The following is a 17672-nucleotide window of genomic DNA, read 5'->3' as shown; positions in this document are numbered from 1 at the left end:
TACCAATAACTCTCAAGGATGGATCAAGAAAAGAAGGGAAGATTGGGAGGATTTAGGGACAGGGTTACGAGAAGAATTTAGAGAAAGAGGGAAGCAAGGAAGAATAAGATGTAGCTCAAAACACTACAGCCATGTGCAATGTCACAAGCAACGATAGAGAAAGAGGAGGCATAGTTGGCAAAATAGGCCGAGCTTGTTGACCTTGCCCATTTAAGCACTAAAATAACTAGGATTGGGTCACTAAATTAAAGGGTATAAATAAATTTCTAGCTTAAAAGGGCTAGCCTTAATGGGTCTAGAAATAAAAAGCCTGGGCCTTTTAGGCTTGATTTGTTTTTAAATTCAAGTAAAAATTGAAAAACATCAAGTGCTTATCATACTTTAAGCCTGATTTTTTTTTTAAATTCAAGTAAAAATTGAAAAACATCAAGTGCTTATCATACTTCAAGTCCTTTATCAATAACAATCACTTTTGATGATGCATTTTTTGCATATTTTAAATACTTCATCAATTAAATTTGTTATTTTCTAATCTTATTTTATTTTATTAGTATTTAAATGATATTTCTTTAATCCTTTACAAATTATAATGTAGGACTATTAAGATAATTATATGAGTATGTGTGATTTTTTTATGGACAAGTTTGAAGAAGAGAATCATTTGGGTAAACCAATATTAAGTCTCATAATTTGAAAGAATTAGATATTAAACTAGTGAAAGAATAATCACATCGATTTTGCATTTTTTGCATATTTTAAATACTTCATCAATTAAATTTGTTATTTTCTAATCTTATTTTATTTTATTAGTATTTAAATGATATTTCTTTAATCCTTTACAAATTATAATGTAGGACTATCAAGATAATTTATGAGTATGTGTGATTTTTTTATGGACAAGTTTGAAGAAGAGAATCATTTAGGTAAACCAATATTAAGTCTCATAATTTGAAAGAATTAGATATTAAACTAGTGAAAAATAATCACATCGATTTCCAATTTTTTCAAAGATGACTGCCGATATTCTTAGTATTTCAATCACTACTATGGTTAGTGAATTAGTTTTTAGTATTGGTTCATATGTTTTGAAAAAAATATCAAAGTTTTCTTCTTCCAAATAATGTTAAGCTTATTATTTATACTTAGAATTGGTTGCATGATTTTGATATTGATTTGAATGTTTAAACTTTATAAATTTATTGTGGATTTACTTAAATTTATTTTTAGACTTAATTTTAAGTGTAATATCTTTTTTTTAAATTATAAATACATTTATTAAGCTTTTAAAGTAAAAAAAGAAAAAAAATTAGAGCCGAGACACTCAGGGTTAGCCATACAGCCCTTAAGGCTAAGGCTAGGCTTCAAAATCAAGCCTTTTGGGCCTAGCCCTTTTAAGGCATGCCCTTTAAGAGCCAACACTAATTATCAACTCTAGTCATGTATGAGGTCATCATTGACAGCAAAAGAGGAGGAACTATATGTGACATTGAAGTTATTTAGTGAGAAGCCTGCAACCGTGGTGAGAAATTTTGGTAATATGACTATATCGACCTTTATTTTTCTAAAGACCTCTTTTAGGATATTGAATTTACTTGTGGGATTTTTCTTTAGCAATATTCCCAAATACTTATACTCATGATGGTTATATTATACAGTATGATAATTATAATTATAGTTATGTTTTATGATCGACACCACAATCATCAAAAGTTTTAATAATTTTTAATAATTATTAAAAAGTATATAAATTAATATAAATTATAATTATAATTTATGATTCATTATTAAAAAGTATAACTTAATATAAATTATAATTAACATTTTAACAATTTTAACAAGTATATAGTTCAATCATGGGAGCGGTACTTACAATCGAGAGCCTTCTCGCTAGAGGGCCTTCCTCCTCAAGCTTTCACTGCAGAAGCATAAGCGTCAAGCCCCAATCGCTGGTTTCTCTCTTCTTCTATCCTGAGATGGATATCGAACAAAAGCAAGCGGATTTCATCGATCACTTCGTCAAGCAAGCCTCTGCTTCCAAGGGTTCGGGACTCGGTTCTGTGGTTGTTGAAGCCACTTCTAACCCTTCCCTCTTCGCTTTCTCTGAGATTTGGCCGTCCCTAGTGTTGTAGAGGTTCGTACATGTCTCATTGATCTGGAATTCCTGTTTTTCACTTTTTCCCAATTTTTTTATTCTGCTCTAAGGCTTGTTGTTCGAGGGAAATAGATTCCCCCCTCTAACTTATGTGGTTTTCATATTTTTTGCCACATATGATATTTCTTTCTTACTGTCTCGTGGTCTTTGGTCACTTTCTTTGGAGTTACTTGAATTTCTTGACGCTTCCGTTTGTGTTCTTTCTAATTTATGTTTAAGCCTTGAAACATTGCCTTCACCTGTGAGTTTCATCCCTGTCGAAAAACTTAGGTTGCTATGAGTTGGATATTTTAATCCTTTGCTTCATGAAGTTTTTCAAGATGATGGTTGTTAAACAGTAAGCTACTCCCACTTCGAGAAGCTTCATCCTGTCAAGGTTTTCTCCTAAAATTTTAGGGAAATAGTATTATGTTGATGACCTGATAAGATGTGTACTTCTGTTTGTTTTGAACTTTAACAGCTGGGGATAGAATTTGTTAAAAACAGAAGTCTCATTTTCCACTGGCTCCTCTTAATATGATTTTGTTGATATCATTTCTTTTTGTATATTTCACGGGGATTAGTGGGCTACGGGCTACCAAAGAAAGCGCTTTTTATATAAATATTTCACGGGGATTTCGGGCTACCAGTTTTTTCACTTAGGTGGTCTTGTGAATCCCCATGCTTTCATTTATTATGTAATAGTTAGTACAACTTGTAAAGCAGCACTTCTCTTTCTTAGGAGTTAGTACTTTCTAGTAGTTCATTGTTAATTAATTCATATGGTTTTTCCATTCATAAATCATGCAGCTTGAAGGAACTGAGCATTCTGTCTACCTTGACGTGCTACGATTATTTGCATATGGCACGTGGAGTGATTATAAGAGTAAGCCTAAAGATTCATATTTCTGTCTTTTCCTTCCCGAAATTTTTTTGTTGCAGATTCTTGTTACTTTATATGCATTATGTAAGTATATTAACGATGGTAGGGACTGCAGTAATTTTCTATTCTTGCTGGCGTTGGTGCTTCTTAGAAGAAAATGTAACAATATTGTTCCCACTTCATTGTCAGCATATATGTTCAGCTGCTTTTGGATATTGAAACTTTACGTGGATGCAGTTAGTACTGAGAATGGTTTCCATGAATTGATGATGATTGAAATTCTTGACAACATCCTACGACCATTTCATATCTCTTTTATCATGGGCGTTGAATGACCACTGTTATATCTCACCAATTCTTCTGGTTGATGTGGAGCTGAATCAAATGGAAATCATGTAGTGAAATAGAGAGGAAAAGAAGGTTTGGATGGAAAGAGAGCTACCAGTGATTGACAATGCTAAACATTTAACCTTAATTTTAAAAGAATAGTATGAAGTGGCATTTTTGAAAGTTCTGGAATATGCTGGTGAGGTGAAATTTATCCATTCATATGTCTTGCTGCGTGGTCAAGTGCAGCAAAGTGATTGATTCTTTTAATTATCAGTGTTAAGATATTGGGATGCGAACCTTGCAATGAGTGGCTTTGTTTAGAAAGTAAATGTTTGCATAGGAAGGTTGCATTCTTGTTTCATGGATTCTCAGAAATTGGTGATGACTGTTGGGCAATGAGGAATTGTGGGATGCTGATAGGGTGATCAATTGAGGACTCAGCTTCTAAATAAGTTTATTGATCATTGCGGACAATATATGTAAGAGGCTGCTATGGTTATTGCTGCTCTCGGGTATCTATCAGAATCTTTAAATCTAGTTAAAAATAGATTCTGATTCATCTAATTAAAACAGAAAAAACATGAAAAGAAAAAATACAATCAGTGAGGTTATATTTGGCTGATAATTCAAATATGTGTTATTGTTATAGTCAGGTATAATCTCACCATGCTAGGGAGATACTTATGATCCTAATTTATGATTGGTGACAATGAAAAGGATCATATCTATTGATCTTTTTTATGATGTTGGAAGTTTAAAAGTTGTCATCTGTAGTGCTATGAACTCACAAACATGCATGTGTTTGGAACTGTGTGTATTCTTGTAGTACTCAGTTCTTGAAGTTGTTTGAGGAAATAATTGATGTATTGAAGTAAAATGATGAGTGATCAAAAGACTTGACCTATTCAAGCATCTTTTTGGTCTTTATGCCTTAATATAGGTTCACTTTTCCTATTAAATATTAATACGGCCATTTCTATAATTGGTTTACCTATTATATTCTTATATTCATTAACCATTAGGGTTATCTGATAGCAATTCCACTTATTGTGCTATATTCTTGTAAAATAGGTTGTTATTTGACATTGTATATGAAAACAATTGTACCCCTTTGAATGGTGAGGAAAACTGTGTTTTTCTCTTGTTGATCCATTATAAGACGTAGAAGATACAAGAATAAATAGAGGGAGGCTGCTGAGAATTAGGCCACCAAATCCTCTAGATTATGATACTGAATAAAACATAATAATAACAGCAGATTCTAATCCTTTAAACTTAGGAATGACGTCTAACCTAGATAATTAGGGTTAACAAACTAGAAAACATAATGGGCCTGGACACTCTTTTTAACAAATGGTTATCTTCACACTAAGGCTCATGTGACTACGCTCTTTTTACATTTTTCTGTTGGTAAATTATTTGAATTGGAAGTAGGAAATTCCTATTTCTAATATTCACCTTTCTAAGAATAGGATAGCTCTAGGTGCAAAGGTCTTATTTGTCATCTTTAAGGGTTGCGCATGCACTGTTTATGGATCATATAGTGGAGCTTGTCTGAAAAACATGGTTTGTAGGTAATGCTGGCCGCCTTCCACAATTGATACCTGACCAGATCCTCAAGCTAAAGCAACTCACAGTTCTTACACTAGCTGAGACAAACAAGGTATGGTGGCACCCTCTAAATCTCCGATAGATTTGGAAAAATCAAGTAAACATGTGGATTTCTTGACTTTCTGTTTTTGGCTTAATGAGTGATAATAATATTAATTTATTGTTATTTTATTAATAAAATATGATTTTCTGAACATAAAGATATTGCAAATGAGAAGGGAATATATACTTCTAAAAGAAGTGAAGAACATTGGAAGGGAAAGGAACACCTTATCCAAATCTCAGAAACTGGGAAGTCAAGAATACAACAAAGCTGCTGAGGCTCTCTGTATATCTGACAGCGACACTCGTTTTAAAACAAATAAAGAAATCATCATAGAGAGACCATAATCATTATACTGTCCTGCAATTACTGAAGATGCCATGGAACACCCTTAAAATTGCTCGTAGTTGTTTCCAATTAACATCATAGTATTGTGAAAACAGAAAATCACCACAGAATTTTGCTTTCCTTCTTCCTAAAACCACTGAAAGTTGTCTTGAGAAATTGTTCCAGAAAGAGAGGACACCCTTAATGATCCTTGAAAGTGTCAAACAACTTGCTATACTGAGTGTGGAGAACACTGTTTTTGTTCTATGAACCTACATCAGGTCATTATAATTGATCCTGTTAATTACTGAGCTTCAAAATCTAACAACTTCTCCTTAGCAAGAGCCATAGAATCTGTTGTATCTTAATTTATGTCTTCTACTGGTTAACCGAAAGTATCACTTCTCTTTTCTTGATGATTTAAATTGGATATATCTCACTGTTAGATTATTGACCAACATAACTATAGTTACATGCTCTGTAGTACTTATGGAAGCTTATTGTCCCAAACATCTCCTCCCTGGATATCATTTCAATTCTGTGCAGGATTCTATTATCATTGTTGTGTTCTTTCTTGCATTTGCTCATACGGAAAATAATCTGGTTGGGAAAAACCACCTTAAAGTTTTTAGTTTTGGTTTAGCTGTTGTACTTGTCTTCTAACATGCAATCATTCATCAGTCATCACAGATTTACTTATTCAGTTTTCTTCCAGGTGTTGCCTTATGACCATCTAATGCAGGAATTAGACGTGACAAATGTACGTGAACTTGAAGATTTTCTAATTAATGAGTGCATGTATGCGGTAGGCATTGCTTCCTCTCAGACGTTATATTTCTGCTCAAACGTGCTTAATATATTTCTATTTGCATATATTTGTTTGTTCTGATTAATGAAATGCCCTTTTTAAGGACAAGCACTATTGCTAGAATTTCTGTAATGATATAAAATAATATCTACAAGGGTCAGGAGAAAGAGATTAGAAGACAATGAAGCAGAAATTGGGAAAACTAATTCTATAACGGTCCAGTTCCACTTTAAATCCATTAAGAAACCCCTCTAGCAATAGCATGAGAAAACCTCCATGGGAAAGTTGTGAAAGCTACCCTGTACCCCATAGGCTGCAAAGAAAGGAACCTATTGGCTATGGCTAAGTATTCTATCATCATAATCTGGTGGAGCTTAACACATTCCAATAATCAGAGAAATTTTCTTATTGTATGTGGGAATTAGAAGATTGGACTACATCAGGGATCATCTCTGAGTCCTTATTTGTTCAACTTGATCTTAAATGTTTTGACGGAACATATTCAAGGAAAAATTTTGAAATGTATGCTTTTGCGGATGATATAGTTCTTATAGCAGAGACAAGAGAAGAGGTTAATTGCAAACTTGAGTTATGGAGAAGGACATTGGAGTCGAAAGGTTTTCGTCTGAGTAGAAGTAAGACGGAATATTTATATTGTAAATTTGGTAAAGGATTATTCGACAATAATTTGGAAGTAAAATTGGGAGATCAAATTATACCTCAAGTGGAAAAGTTTAGATATTTGGGAGCCATTATTCAAAATGATGGCGAAATCAGTGGAGATATTTTACATAGAATTCAAGCTGGGTAGTTTAATTGGAGAAAAGCTAAAGGAGTTATTTGCGACCGTAAGGTGCCTAATAAACTTAAAGGAAAGTTTTATCGCACTGCTATCAAACCGGCAATGTTATATTGTAGTGAATGCTGGGCTCTAACGGGACAGCAAGAGCATAATATTGGAGTAGCAGAGATGAGAATGTTACGATGGATGTGCAGACATACACGTAAAGATAAAATTCGAAATGAGCACGTATGCGAAAAAGTGAGGGTGGCACTTATTGAGGAAAAAATGGTAGAAAATCGGTTGAGATGGTTTGTGCATGTACAAAGAAGACCAAGGGAGGCACCAGTGAGAAGAGTGGAACATACAACTTTGAGTCTGATTAAGAGAGGTAGAGGAAGGCCTAAGAGAACACTTTAGAAGTTATTGAACGCGATCTCTTAATTAATAATATTCTTAAAAGCTTGATAAATGATAGAGTACAATGACGTCTTGCAATCCATGTAGCCGATCCCACCTAATAGGATAAAGGCTTGTTGTTGTTGTATGTGGGAATTAGGATAAGGTTGAATAACACCTGAACTGGTACTTCCTGTTAGATGTTTCTCATCACCTGAGCCTGAGAAGATTTCTGTTCTGTTGTAGCTTCTGAACCGTTGGAAGAAGACAAGTGAACCTGCTAAACCTGAAAGGTTAGTGCCAATGGAAAAGGGATACTACACATTCATTTTATGTGTAGGTGCCTGATCTGGTTCATGGGTTTAAATTCGTGTGAATTATATGTAAGTGCCTATAAAGTGAATGTAATGTGGCAACTCTTCTCTCGATTTAAGAGGCGCTGACCACCATATAGACAAGCTAAAGTGGTTTTGGTGTATTCTGTATGGAAGAGGGAAAACGGGGTTTTTGTGGGATTTACCCTGATAGCTTGCTTTGAAACAACAAATTTATTATAAGTGTTAGACATTACACGCCTTCATAACAAAGTTCATGCTGGATGATCTAGCCTATTGTACCAAATCTGAAACAAAGTAACATCTATTATATCCATATTCACGTGAGATTTGATGGAGTTCTATATTGGCTGTCAAGGACCTAACGCAATACTCCTCTTTTGTTCAAGCTTGGGATCAGCTATAAAACATAAGTGGTGTTATCTGAAACAAATTAATTAGTTATATGTTATTTTTAGACTCCACCTATGTTTATAGCCGGTCCCAAGCTCAGGTAAAAGAGGAGGGTTGTGTTAGGCCATCAACAATTAACGTAAAACTTTGTTGAATCCATCATGAATATGGACAATAGACGTTATAATGCTAATGTTAGGTTGTTGTTCGTAAGTAACACTGCATGGCTTCGAGTATAGTGATAAATGAGTTAGAGCCGCTGCATTGGCGTCCGGATGTAGTGTTAAATGAGCAACGGCTACCGTGTCATTTTGAACGTGCACAGCTAAAGAAGTTAGTCCATGAGAGCAAGATTAGATTTGGTACTTGGAATGTTGGGACATTGAATTGTAAATCTGTAGAGGTTGTAGGGGTTATGATTCAAAGGAAAATTAATATCCTATGCCTGCAAGAGACAAAATGGCGTGGAGAAGAAGCTAAGGATATTCAAAGTTTAAACTTTGGTATACAGAAAAAGTAAGCACACGCAATGGAGTAGGCATCATTATTGATAAAGAGTGGAAGAAGAACGTTGTAGAAGTTAGCATAATTGAAGACAATTATTTCCTTAAAAATGATAGTTGGACATGAAGACTCTTAATATTGTTAGCGCTTATGAGCGTCAAGTCGGAATAAAAGCTAGTCTTAAGGAATTACTTCGAGAGGACTTGGAGGGGTTGATTCAACACATACCATAGAATGAGAAGGTTTTTATTGGACACTTTAATGGGCATGTCAAGAGGGAGGTTGGTTAGTATGCGAGTGTGCATGGTGGATTTTGGTTTTGGAGAGATAAACAATGAAGGACAAACTCTTGATTTCTCGTTGGCGTGTGATTTTAAAATTGCCAGCACTTGTTTCAAGAAGAGAGATGAGCATCTCATCATTTACAAAAATGGAGCCTTAAAGTCATAGATTGATTTTCTTTTGGTTAGGAACACAGATAGAAGACTGTAAAAATTGTAAGGTGATTCTGGGGATGCTGTAACGGCACAACATAGGGTCCTTATCTTGATGTGTATTATGAATAAAACTAAAAAATGTCGACAAATAATATCACCAAGGATTAGCTGGTGGCAATTAAAAGGTGAGAAGTAAGATATTTTCAAGCGGAATCTTTTGAACAAAGGAATTTGGGAATCTCAGGGAAGTGCTGACATCTTATGGGAGGATATAGCTAAAAAGATAAGGGAGGTTGCAAAAGTAGTTTTGGGAGAATCAAAAGGTTTTGGTCTAGAAGATGAGTCTTTGTAGTGGAATAATAGTGTATAGGACAAAATTAAACATAAGAAAATTGTTTTAAAGCCATACATTTGTGTAATAATGAGAAAAATTGGGAAAGGTACCATATGGCTAAGAGGGAAACTGAGAAAGCTGTGAGTGAAGTTCGTTCTAAAGCTTTTGAAGAATTTTGTAAGAGCCTTGAGACAGAGAAAGGAGAATAAAATATTTATAAAATTGCTAAGAGTAGGGAAAGAAAATCAAGCGATCTAAAACAGGTAAGTGTATAAAAGATGAAGAGGGAAGAATTTTAGTTTACAGATGATGAAATTAAAGACAGATGGGAGACTTAATTTTCCAAACTTTTTAATGATGGAGAGGGTTTATCTAGTAACTTGGAGGATTTAGTAACTCATGAAGAAGAACAAAATTTGTCATTCTATCGAATAATATGTAATAAGGAGGTAAAGAAAGCTCTTAAGAAAATGGCAAATGGTAGAACCAACGGACCTGATTGTATATCTATTGAAGTGTGGAAATGTTTAGGTGAAGAAGGGGTGAGATGGTTAACTAAGTTATTTAATGTGATTTTATGGTGTAAAAAATGCCTAACAACTGAAGAGAAGTGCATTAATTTTTATTTATAAAAATAAAGGGGATATTCAGAATTGTACTAATTATAGAGAGATTAAATTCATGAATCACACAATGAAATTATGGGAGAAAGTAATCGAGCATTGGTTGAGACTTGAGACAAGTATTTTTAAGAATCAGTTTGGTCTTATGTCAGGTAGATCGACTACACAGGTGATATATCTACCAAGGAAATTAATGAAAAATTATCGTTGTAAAGATAAAAGTTTACACATGGTTTTTATTGATTGGAAAAACCTTATGACCATATATCAAGAGAAGTGCTTTGGAAAGTCTTAGAAAAGAAGGGAGTACAAATTGCTTATATTAAAATTATACAAGATTGTATGAGGGGGTAAAAATTAGCATAAGAATATCTAGTGGTTAAATAAAAGACTTTCCTGTAAAAATTGAACTGCATTAGAGATCGTCTTTAAGTTCTTAGTTGTTTAATTTGGTCTTAAATGTTTTGACAGAACATATTTGAAGGAAAATTCTCAAATGTATGCTCTTCGCAGATAATATAGTTCTTATAGTAGAGACAAGAGAAGAGATTAATTGTAAACTTGAGTTATGGAGGAGGATATTGAGTCGAAAGGTTTCTGTCTGAGTATAAGTAAGATGGAATATTTATATTGTAAATTTGGTAAGAGACTAGTCGACAATAATTTGAAGTGAAATTGGAAGATCAAATTATATTTTAAGTGAAAAATTTAGATATTTGGGAGCCATTATTCAAAATGATGACGAAATCAGTGAAGATATTTTACATATGATTCAAGTTGGGTGGTTTAATTAGAGAAAAGTTAAAGGAGTTATTTGTGACTGTAAGGTGCCTAATAAACTTATAGAAAAATTTTATTGTACTGCTATCAAACCAGCTATGTTATATGGTAGCAAGGCAGTAAAAGCATAAAGTTGGAGTAACAGAGATGAGAATGTTACGATAGATATGCGGACATACATCTAAAGACAAAATTTGAAATGAGCATGTATGTGAAAAAGTGAGGTAGCACCTATTGAAGAAAAAATGTAAAAAATCGTTTGAGATAATTTGAGCATGTACATAGAAGATTGTAGGAGGCACCAGTGAGAGGAATGGAACATATAATTTTGAGCTCTGTTAAGAGAGATAGAGGAAGGTCTAAGAGAACACTTCTGGAAGTTATTGAACGCGATCTCTTAGTTAATAATATTTTTAAAAGCTTGATAAATGATAGAGTACAATGGCGTTTTGCAATTTATGTAATCGACCCCACCTAATGAATAAAGGCATGTTGTTGTTGTTGATATGTTATTTTTAGGCCTTTTATTAAAAGTTTTATCATGATTACAAGCAACTAAAACTGACTTAGGACTAGACTGTCATTTGGTCCATCCTTTTTCTACCCTTGTAGCAGCACTTTTCTTGTTGTTTGATCCCTTGTGAGACAAAGCTGATACTGGAACTCAACTACAACATTATTGTCCAAACACAATTTTTAAATACTTGTAAGATTCTTTGTTAAGCAAGGATATTGAGTAGATTAGAAAGATTAAGAGTAGTAGGATGCTTAGTGCAAGTGACTGAATGTCCAATGTTCTTAATAAGCAAATCTGATGCATCTCCTATATATGCTTGCTTTGCTCCACTATTTGTCATTGACTCCTTCACATCTGAGGCATCATAAGTGATATGGCAGAAGATTCTATCCCATGTCTAGGCAGAAGTTTTGCTGCCATGGTCCTAGTCAGCATCAATTCTGTTGTTGATAATGGCATCCGGGACATCAATAATTAGTCTTGTCAAATCCATGCAAATTCTGCTTTCCTTCTAGATGTTTGGTGACTTTAGCATATTCAATGGGAATTGGCATCAAAATACCAAGCAACCTTTCCAAGCCATGGTGTTGCATTTCCTATCTGCTTCTTCCACAAGAGGAAGTTATTGTCATCAAGTTTCACTAATAAGTAGTGGATCAAAGAAGTTATATCCTTTCAATAATGGTTTGTTCTACCAGAATGCTTAAAGATGTTCCCATCCTTATCTTTTTCTCTGATACCATACTAGAAATAGATAAGCGCGAGAGAGAGAGAGAGAGAGAGAGTTCCACTTTATCAATGATGAAGTATACCTATTTATACCAAGCACCTAGTTAATATTCTAAGATTAATTGAGTATATGTATGGCTGTCCAAACGCATAGCTATCTCTAATAATATACGATTATCTTGATTGTGTGGTGAAGGATAAAGTAGATTTCAAAAGTAAGTTTAATGTAATTTAATCTAATTACTTAATATTTAAAATTAAGATTAAGAATTGTAGATGTTTCATTAATTTGGTATTTTAATAAAGAATAAATTACTATCAGAATTAGTTATCTTTGATGTGTCTTATTGTTTTAATTTAATAAGGAATACTTATTTGATTATTTTTTAGGGTTCTAAACTTTCTTATTAGCTTTTTTTTTTAAATAAATATCCTTTGTGCTTTATGCATAAGGCTACTACTAGCTATGCTTAGGCATTTAGAGGGACTAATTTATAGAGTTCTAGTAGCTTTCCTTTACTTTTTCTACATCTGACCCCTTTTAAGCATTCTATGCACTCCCTTCCTTTATGCTTGCTAGTAGTTTTACATCAATTTAGTATGAAGGCAAGGAGCCCATTGTTCCAATCACACTTCTATTGTTTGACTTTGTCGTGTAGCCAATTCCATGTTCGGATAGAGGAGAGTTGTGTTAAGCTCTCGATAGCCACTGTAAAACTTTGTCAAATCTCACATGAATATGGATAGTATATATTTTTGTGCTAATGTTAGGTTGTTGCCCTTTAGCAACACGACATATGGATTGAGTATAGTTTCAATTGAGTTAGAGTTGATACATTGGTGCCAAGATGTAGGGTTAAATGAGCAAGGATCTGGATGGATGTGGTTAATGAAGTTAGTTCACGAGAGTAAGATTAAATTTTTTACTTGGAATGAAAATGTTCAAGAAAAGATCAAACATAAAAGAGATTGTTTTGATGCCATACATTTGTTCAAAAATGTGGAAAATTGTTAAAGGTATCGTATGGTTGAAAACAAGACTAAGAAAGCAGGGCATGTTCTAAAGCATTTGAGGAGTTTTACAATGAGTTAGTGACATAATGGGGAACATAAGATTTAAAGGATTACAAAAGATAGGGAAAGAAAATCAAGAGATTTGGGCCAAGTAAGATATATAAAGAATGAAGAAGAAAATAAAGAGAAGGCATAATGGCATTATGCGATCGATGCCCCACCTAGTGGGATAAGGGTGGTGTTGTCGTTGCCTATTTCTAACCTTCAGTTTTGGCTTGGTAGCATTAGACACTAATGTGATAATGGTTTAAGTGCCATCAGCTAGCTACATAGACAAGTCACTTGAAAAATGTGATTGAGGTAAAGGTGAAATAAGAGTGCCTTCAACAATGTTCCAGTAGATTAGAAGAAAACTATTTCAATAAAGGAACATTGTCGTTGATCCACTTGAGTGCGTATTAGATATTGATGATGATGATAACATTATAAATTTTGATGAGGAATTGAACTTAAATTTAGACACTTAAAATCATGATGTTCCTACCTCAGCTTGAACTTTAAAATGCTACGCTTGATACGGCCACATTTAGTCCATTGACAATTAAAAGAACTAAGTCGAACGATAGGCTTGATTCAATAATCTTTATTTTAATAGTATCTTATCAACCTAATGAGATTCCTTTAATCATATATATAATTTGTTTTTATACGTATGTATAGCATTTCTAAAGCCTATTATATGCATAATAAAGAGTGTCGTGTACAAAAGAGATGAAGCATGATTCAAGTGTATGATAAATACAGTAAGCATTAGTTTCATGCACAACTTATTGTGATCATATAAACCATGTTAATATATTTGTATCATATTTGTCCTCATCAAAACTCATGACGTTGAACTTTAGGACTAACAACAAATTGACTTTTTATTTTGCAATTTTGCCAATAGTTTTACTAATTTTCAGTTTCTGCAATACTATGGTGTTACAGATTACTCGCTGATTGTAAGAGATTAATATGATTCTCATTTTCCCTTTATGATGCTGTTTTAATCTTATGTTTGGCAATTATCTTTGTGGAGTTCTTTCCTTATTATTACTATTCTGATGTTGTAGAAAAATTATTGAATAGAAACGAATATTATCATAAATAAATGGTTAATGTCAATCTTATTGGTTCCATCAGGGTATAGTAAGAGGAAAGCTGGATCAACTGCGAAGATGTTTTGAGGTCCCTGCTCATGATCTCGTTCATGATTTGGCTGGCTTCTTTTTCATTTCTATCACTGCGTTTGTCCTCTTTCAGAAAATTTGCTGATCTCTGAGGGTGTACTTTAGGTCCAATTTGCAGCAGGGAGGGACTTGAGACCTGGTCAGCTGGGAAATATGATACATACACTCTCTAACTGGTAATGTAATTATTCTTGTAGCGAAGAAATTTATTATAGCCATATTTCAACTTGGCAATCAGTTACGCGTAGCTGGTAACGTCCTTAGATGGCCTATTCAGATGATAAACATGACAAGACTTCACAACTGTAATGTGATAGGGATCATGTAATTTCTTGCTACATAGGGTTAATTCAAATCAAAGCTTTAAGTTGCATTCTAGGGTTAGTTCAAATCAAAGCTTTAAGTCGCATTCTGATGAGGTTTTATTTAAAAATGCTATTTTCCTTGAATTTTAGACTGTACAGCATCCAAACTCACTTGTAGTTGGCTTGAACTTTCAGTTATCAAGCTTGGAAATTTTTGTTTCACTTATAGTTGGTAAATGAGGATTCAACTTCTTTTAGTGCTGTGGTTGTCTGTTTCTCTTAGCTTCTCTAAACCATAATTATCTCCATTATTCTTTTTCTTATTTTTGTGTTGCCAATATCTTGCGTGGAGTTCCTTTTTAAAATATTACAGGTTGGCTTCACATCTAGTATTTTAATATTGCTTACTAGGTTGTCTACGTCAGATAATATGCTTGCTTCAATTCAAGAAAAGATAAAATGGGCTGATACTATGAGTGAGTTGGACAAGAAGCACAAGAAGGATGTGGAAGAAAAGGCGGAAGAAGTGAAGAAGTTAATTTTCAAGGTCGGTTGAATTTAATATCATGCCTATCTCATTCATATCGGTGATTTTCTTTACTCACATGGATAAGAGGATGACCCGTCAGAAACATGCTTGTAATTTGAATCATTGCTGGCAATTTCCCCTATATTAGGTGCTGTGTCATGGGATTGATCTTTTATTCCTTTGCTTCTTTACCTTCAATATAGGCAGGACAGTTTTGAACAGATTGCCTGTACTTGCACTTGTAAAGAAATTTTAATTTGTTCTGTAGTTTGTATATTTGTGTTCTGCAATTGGTTTAGCATAGATATGTCTTGAGTTCGTTATGGCTGTACTTAAGTTCCATCCACCAACCACTTGCACATACTCACATGCTCTCAGGAAGAGGAAGATGAAAGAGATGAACCACTTACTACTTGCAAGTTTGGGCTTATCTTGAATTTTTTCATAGTAATCTTTCATGACAAAGCCAAGACAGTAATGTTGAATGGGAGATGTACAATTTCCACTTTTACTATTCATAGATACTTGCGCATGTAATTCGTTATGTAAAGTTTTCTCAATAGAACGGATGGCGCCATTCCAAATTTTGGCAAAACCAAATCAACTTAACTTTTAGTTTTGGCACTTTTTCTTAAACATCTTTATTATGCATGTCTAATTGGCATCGCAGGAAAAGCTTGGTTTCTGAAAGAGAGAAATGGCCATGTCCATGTAGGAGTTTTATTGGCCCGCTTTATTTTAAATATTATATAGAGCTGCTCAGGAAAAAAATGGAGCTCAGGAAATTTTTTGAATTATTGAAACCAGCTTTGCACTTCCTTATGTTTGGATGTTGTCAAGCGTACTATTATAGTATTATTACCATGGTAATTAAACTGACTTCAGTTATAAATGTTTTTGCCACACATGGATTCTTTAGAGTCTTCAGGTTAAATTAAAATTTATTCCATGCAATACTTTGGAGGCAGCAGCACTCTTTTTTAGGAAGAGACAGAAATGAGATTTGTTTGCGTAGATAACTGCCTTTTTCTGCCCTTCTTGTTTGATATCATATGATTAGATTTGGTGTTAATACAAATGCTGGGATATATTGGTCGATGTGTCTTACTTACTTTGTGGCAGAAGTTGCACACTGTCAGCAGGCCGACATTGACTTTCGAGGGCATGAGGAGATCAACTCTGAATCTGGTGGAGTGATGGACTATGAGGAAGATCGAAGCCGACCTAAAAGGTGATTTGAGAGAGCTTTATGGGCTTCAAAGTATTTGACTAGATTCTCTTTGACAAAATTTTGGTTGCGCGCATGCTAGTTAATGGCAATAATACCCAAAGCAAAAAAAGTGGTTTAAGTTTTGATTCCTGGTTGGTTCTCAATACTGCATTTTATAATTTTTTCAGTTCAAATATTTGGTGTTTGAACACCTAATTAAATATACTGAATAGGCTTTCCCACCCCATCTTCCCTTTTCTCTTAGGTTCTTAATTCGGAACTAGTACGGGACCTGTCTTTTTAATGGAAAAGAATTATAACATGTAATTTAGGTGTTAAAAGTCGGACCAATCATTGAATTGGTCAAGGCATTAGTTCAAGAATTAATGGTCAAAATCATAGTTAAAACATGGTTAAACTAGTCATATCAAAGCATTTTATTTAGTTAGTTAAGACATTAATTTAACAGTTTACTAGTTCAATTGGGTGGATTAACCTGGATATCTATACTATGCATGTAATATAAGAGGAAATTGAACTGAAAATGCGTTGTTTTGGTAGTTCATGCGTGACTGATGATTTTGGGATGAGTGCAGGAGGCGGCATCCACTATCTTGAAGAGAGTAGGAGATAAAGGAGCTCAATGGATGGGTGTGTTAGAAGCTTGCCTGACTTTTATTCATGGCATGCATCCACTGAGAGATTATCCTCTGCTTTTGGAGACAAATGTTACCTCTTTGATAGAGCTCTGATCTGTCGCACCACAACATCATCATTATGAGGTAGGGGAGAGAAAAACAAAGGAAAGACTTGTTATTGGCTTAGAGTTGTATTTCAGGATTGTTAGTACTTCTTGAACCATTCTGTTCCCGTGAAGGTTTTTTGGGCTTGAACCGGCTGAGTTGGTGGTGCGGATAATTTTTTCTGGAGCTAGATTTCTTTTACATGTTTCATTCATATATGATGCTTCTATTGCTTTGCTACTCACAGCGTTGAATATATCTGCATGAAGATATTTTCCGTGGTGATTTTAATCTTTAGAATATAAAAGTAGGCATAGGCTCAATTCTTATCAAGTAAGATTTAACGATGTGGATGGAGAAAATTACAATGAAAGTTACCTCAGGTAACGGTATAATTCTATGTAGTTGGCAAAAAACTTGGTAGCATGACTGAATATCAAATAATTATATAAAAATTATATCTGGTTCACCAAAAAAAAAAAAAAAGAGTAAACTCTATCAATGAATATACTTAGGAATACTTGGTAACGTGATAATAAGCTTGTATAAGAGGTGGAGGGTGTTTTTTTTTGGTTTTTTATAATCGATATATCCTCAGACTTGGATTCTCGAGTAAATGGTGTCGCAGACTCACTGTAATCCCTCAACCAGATATTTTTAAAAATAATTTTTAA

At 33.9% G+C, this 17672-nt stretch overlaps 1 protein-coding gene across 1 annotated transcript; it reads left to right on the top strand.

Annotated features, from left to right (window-relative positions):
* The first annotated feature begins 1958 nt into the window (after positions 1-1958).
* Positions 1959-17289, top strand: LOC129289798 (COP9 signalosome complex subunit 7-like). Its single transcript, XM_054926565.1, is given in 10 exon segments — positions 1959-2103; positions 2106-2131; positions 2942-3017; positions 4919-5007; positions 6041-6130; positions 14165-14209; positions 14317-14387; positions 14928-15063; positions 16188-16276; positions 16852-17289. Coding segments are annotated over 10 exon segments (774 nt in total). The 5' UTR covers positions 1959-1973; the 3' UTR covers positions 16874-17289.
* The last annotated feature ends 383 nt before the right edge of the window (positions 17290-17672 follow it).

This window comes from Prosopis cineraria, unplaced genomic scaffold, assembly GCF_029017545.1.
Source record: "Prosopis cineraria cultivar Desert tree isolate PC_DT_omini unplaced genomic scaffold, ASM2901754v1 PC13, whole genome shotgun sequence".
NCBI lineage: Eukaryota > Viridiplantae > Streptophyta > Magnoliopsida > Fabales > Fabaceae > Prosopis > Prosopis cineraria.
The sequence above is the reverse complement of the archived record's forward strand: the minus strand, read 5'-3'. Positions and strand labels throughout refer to the sequence as shown.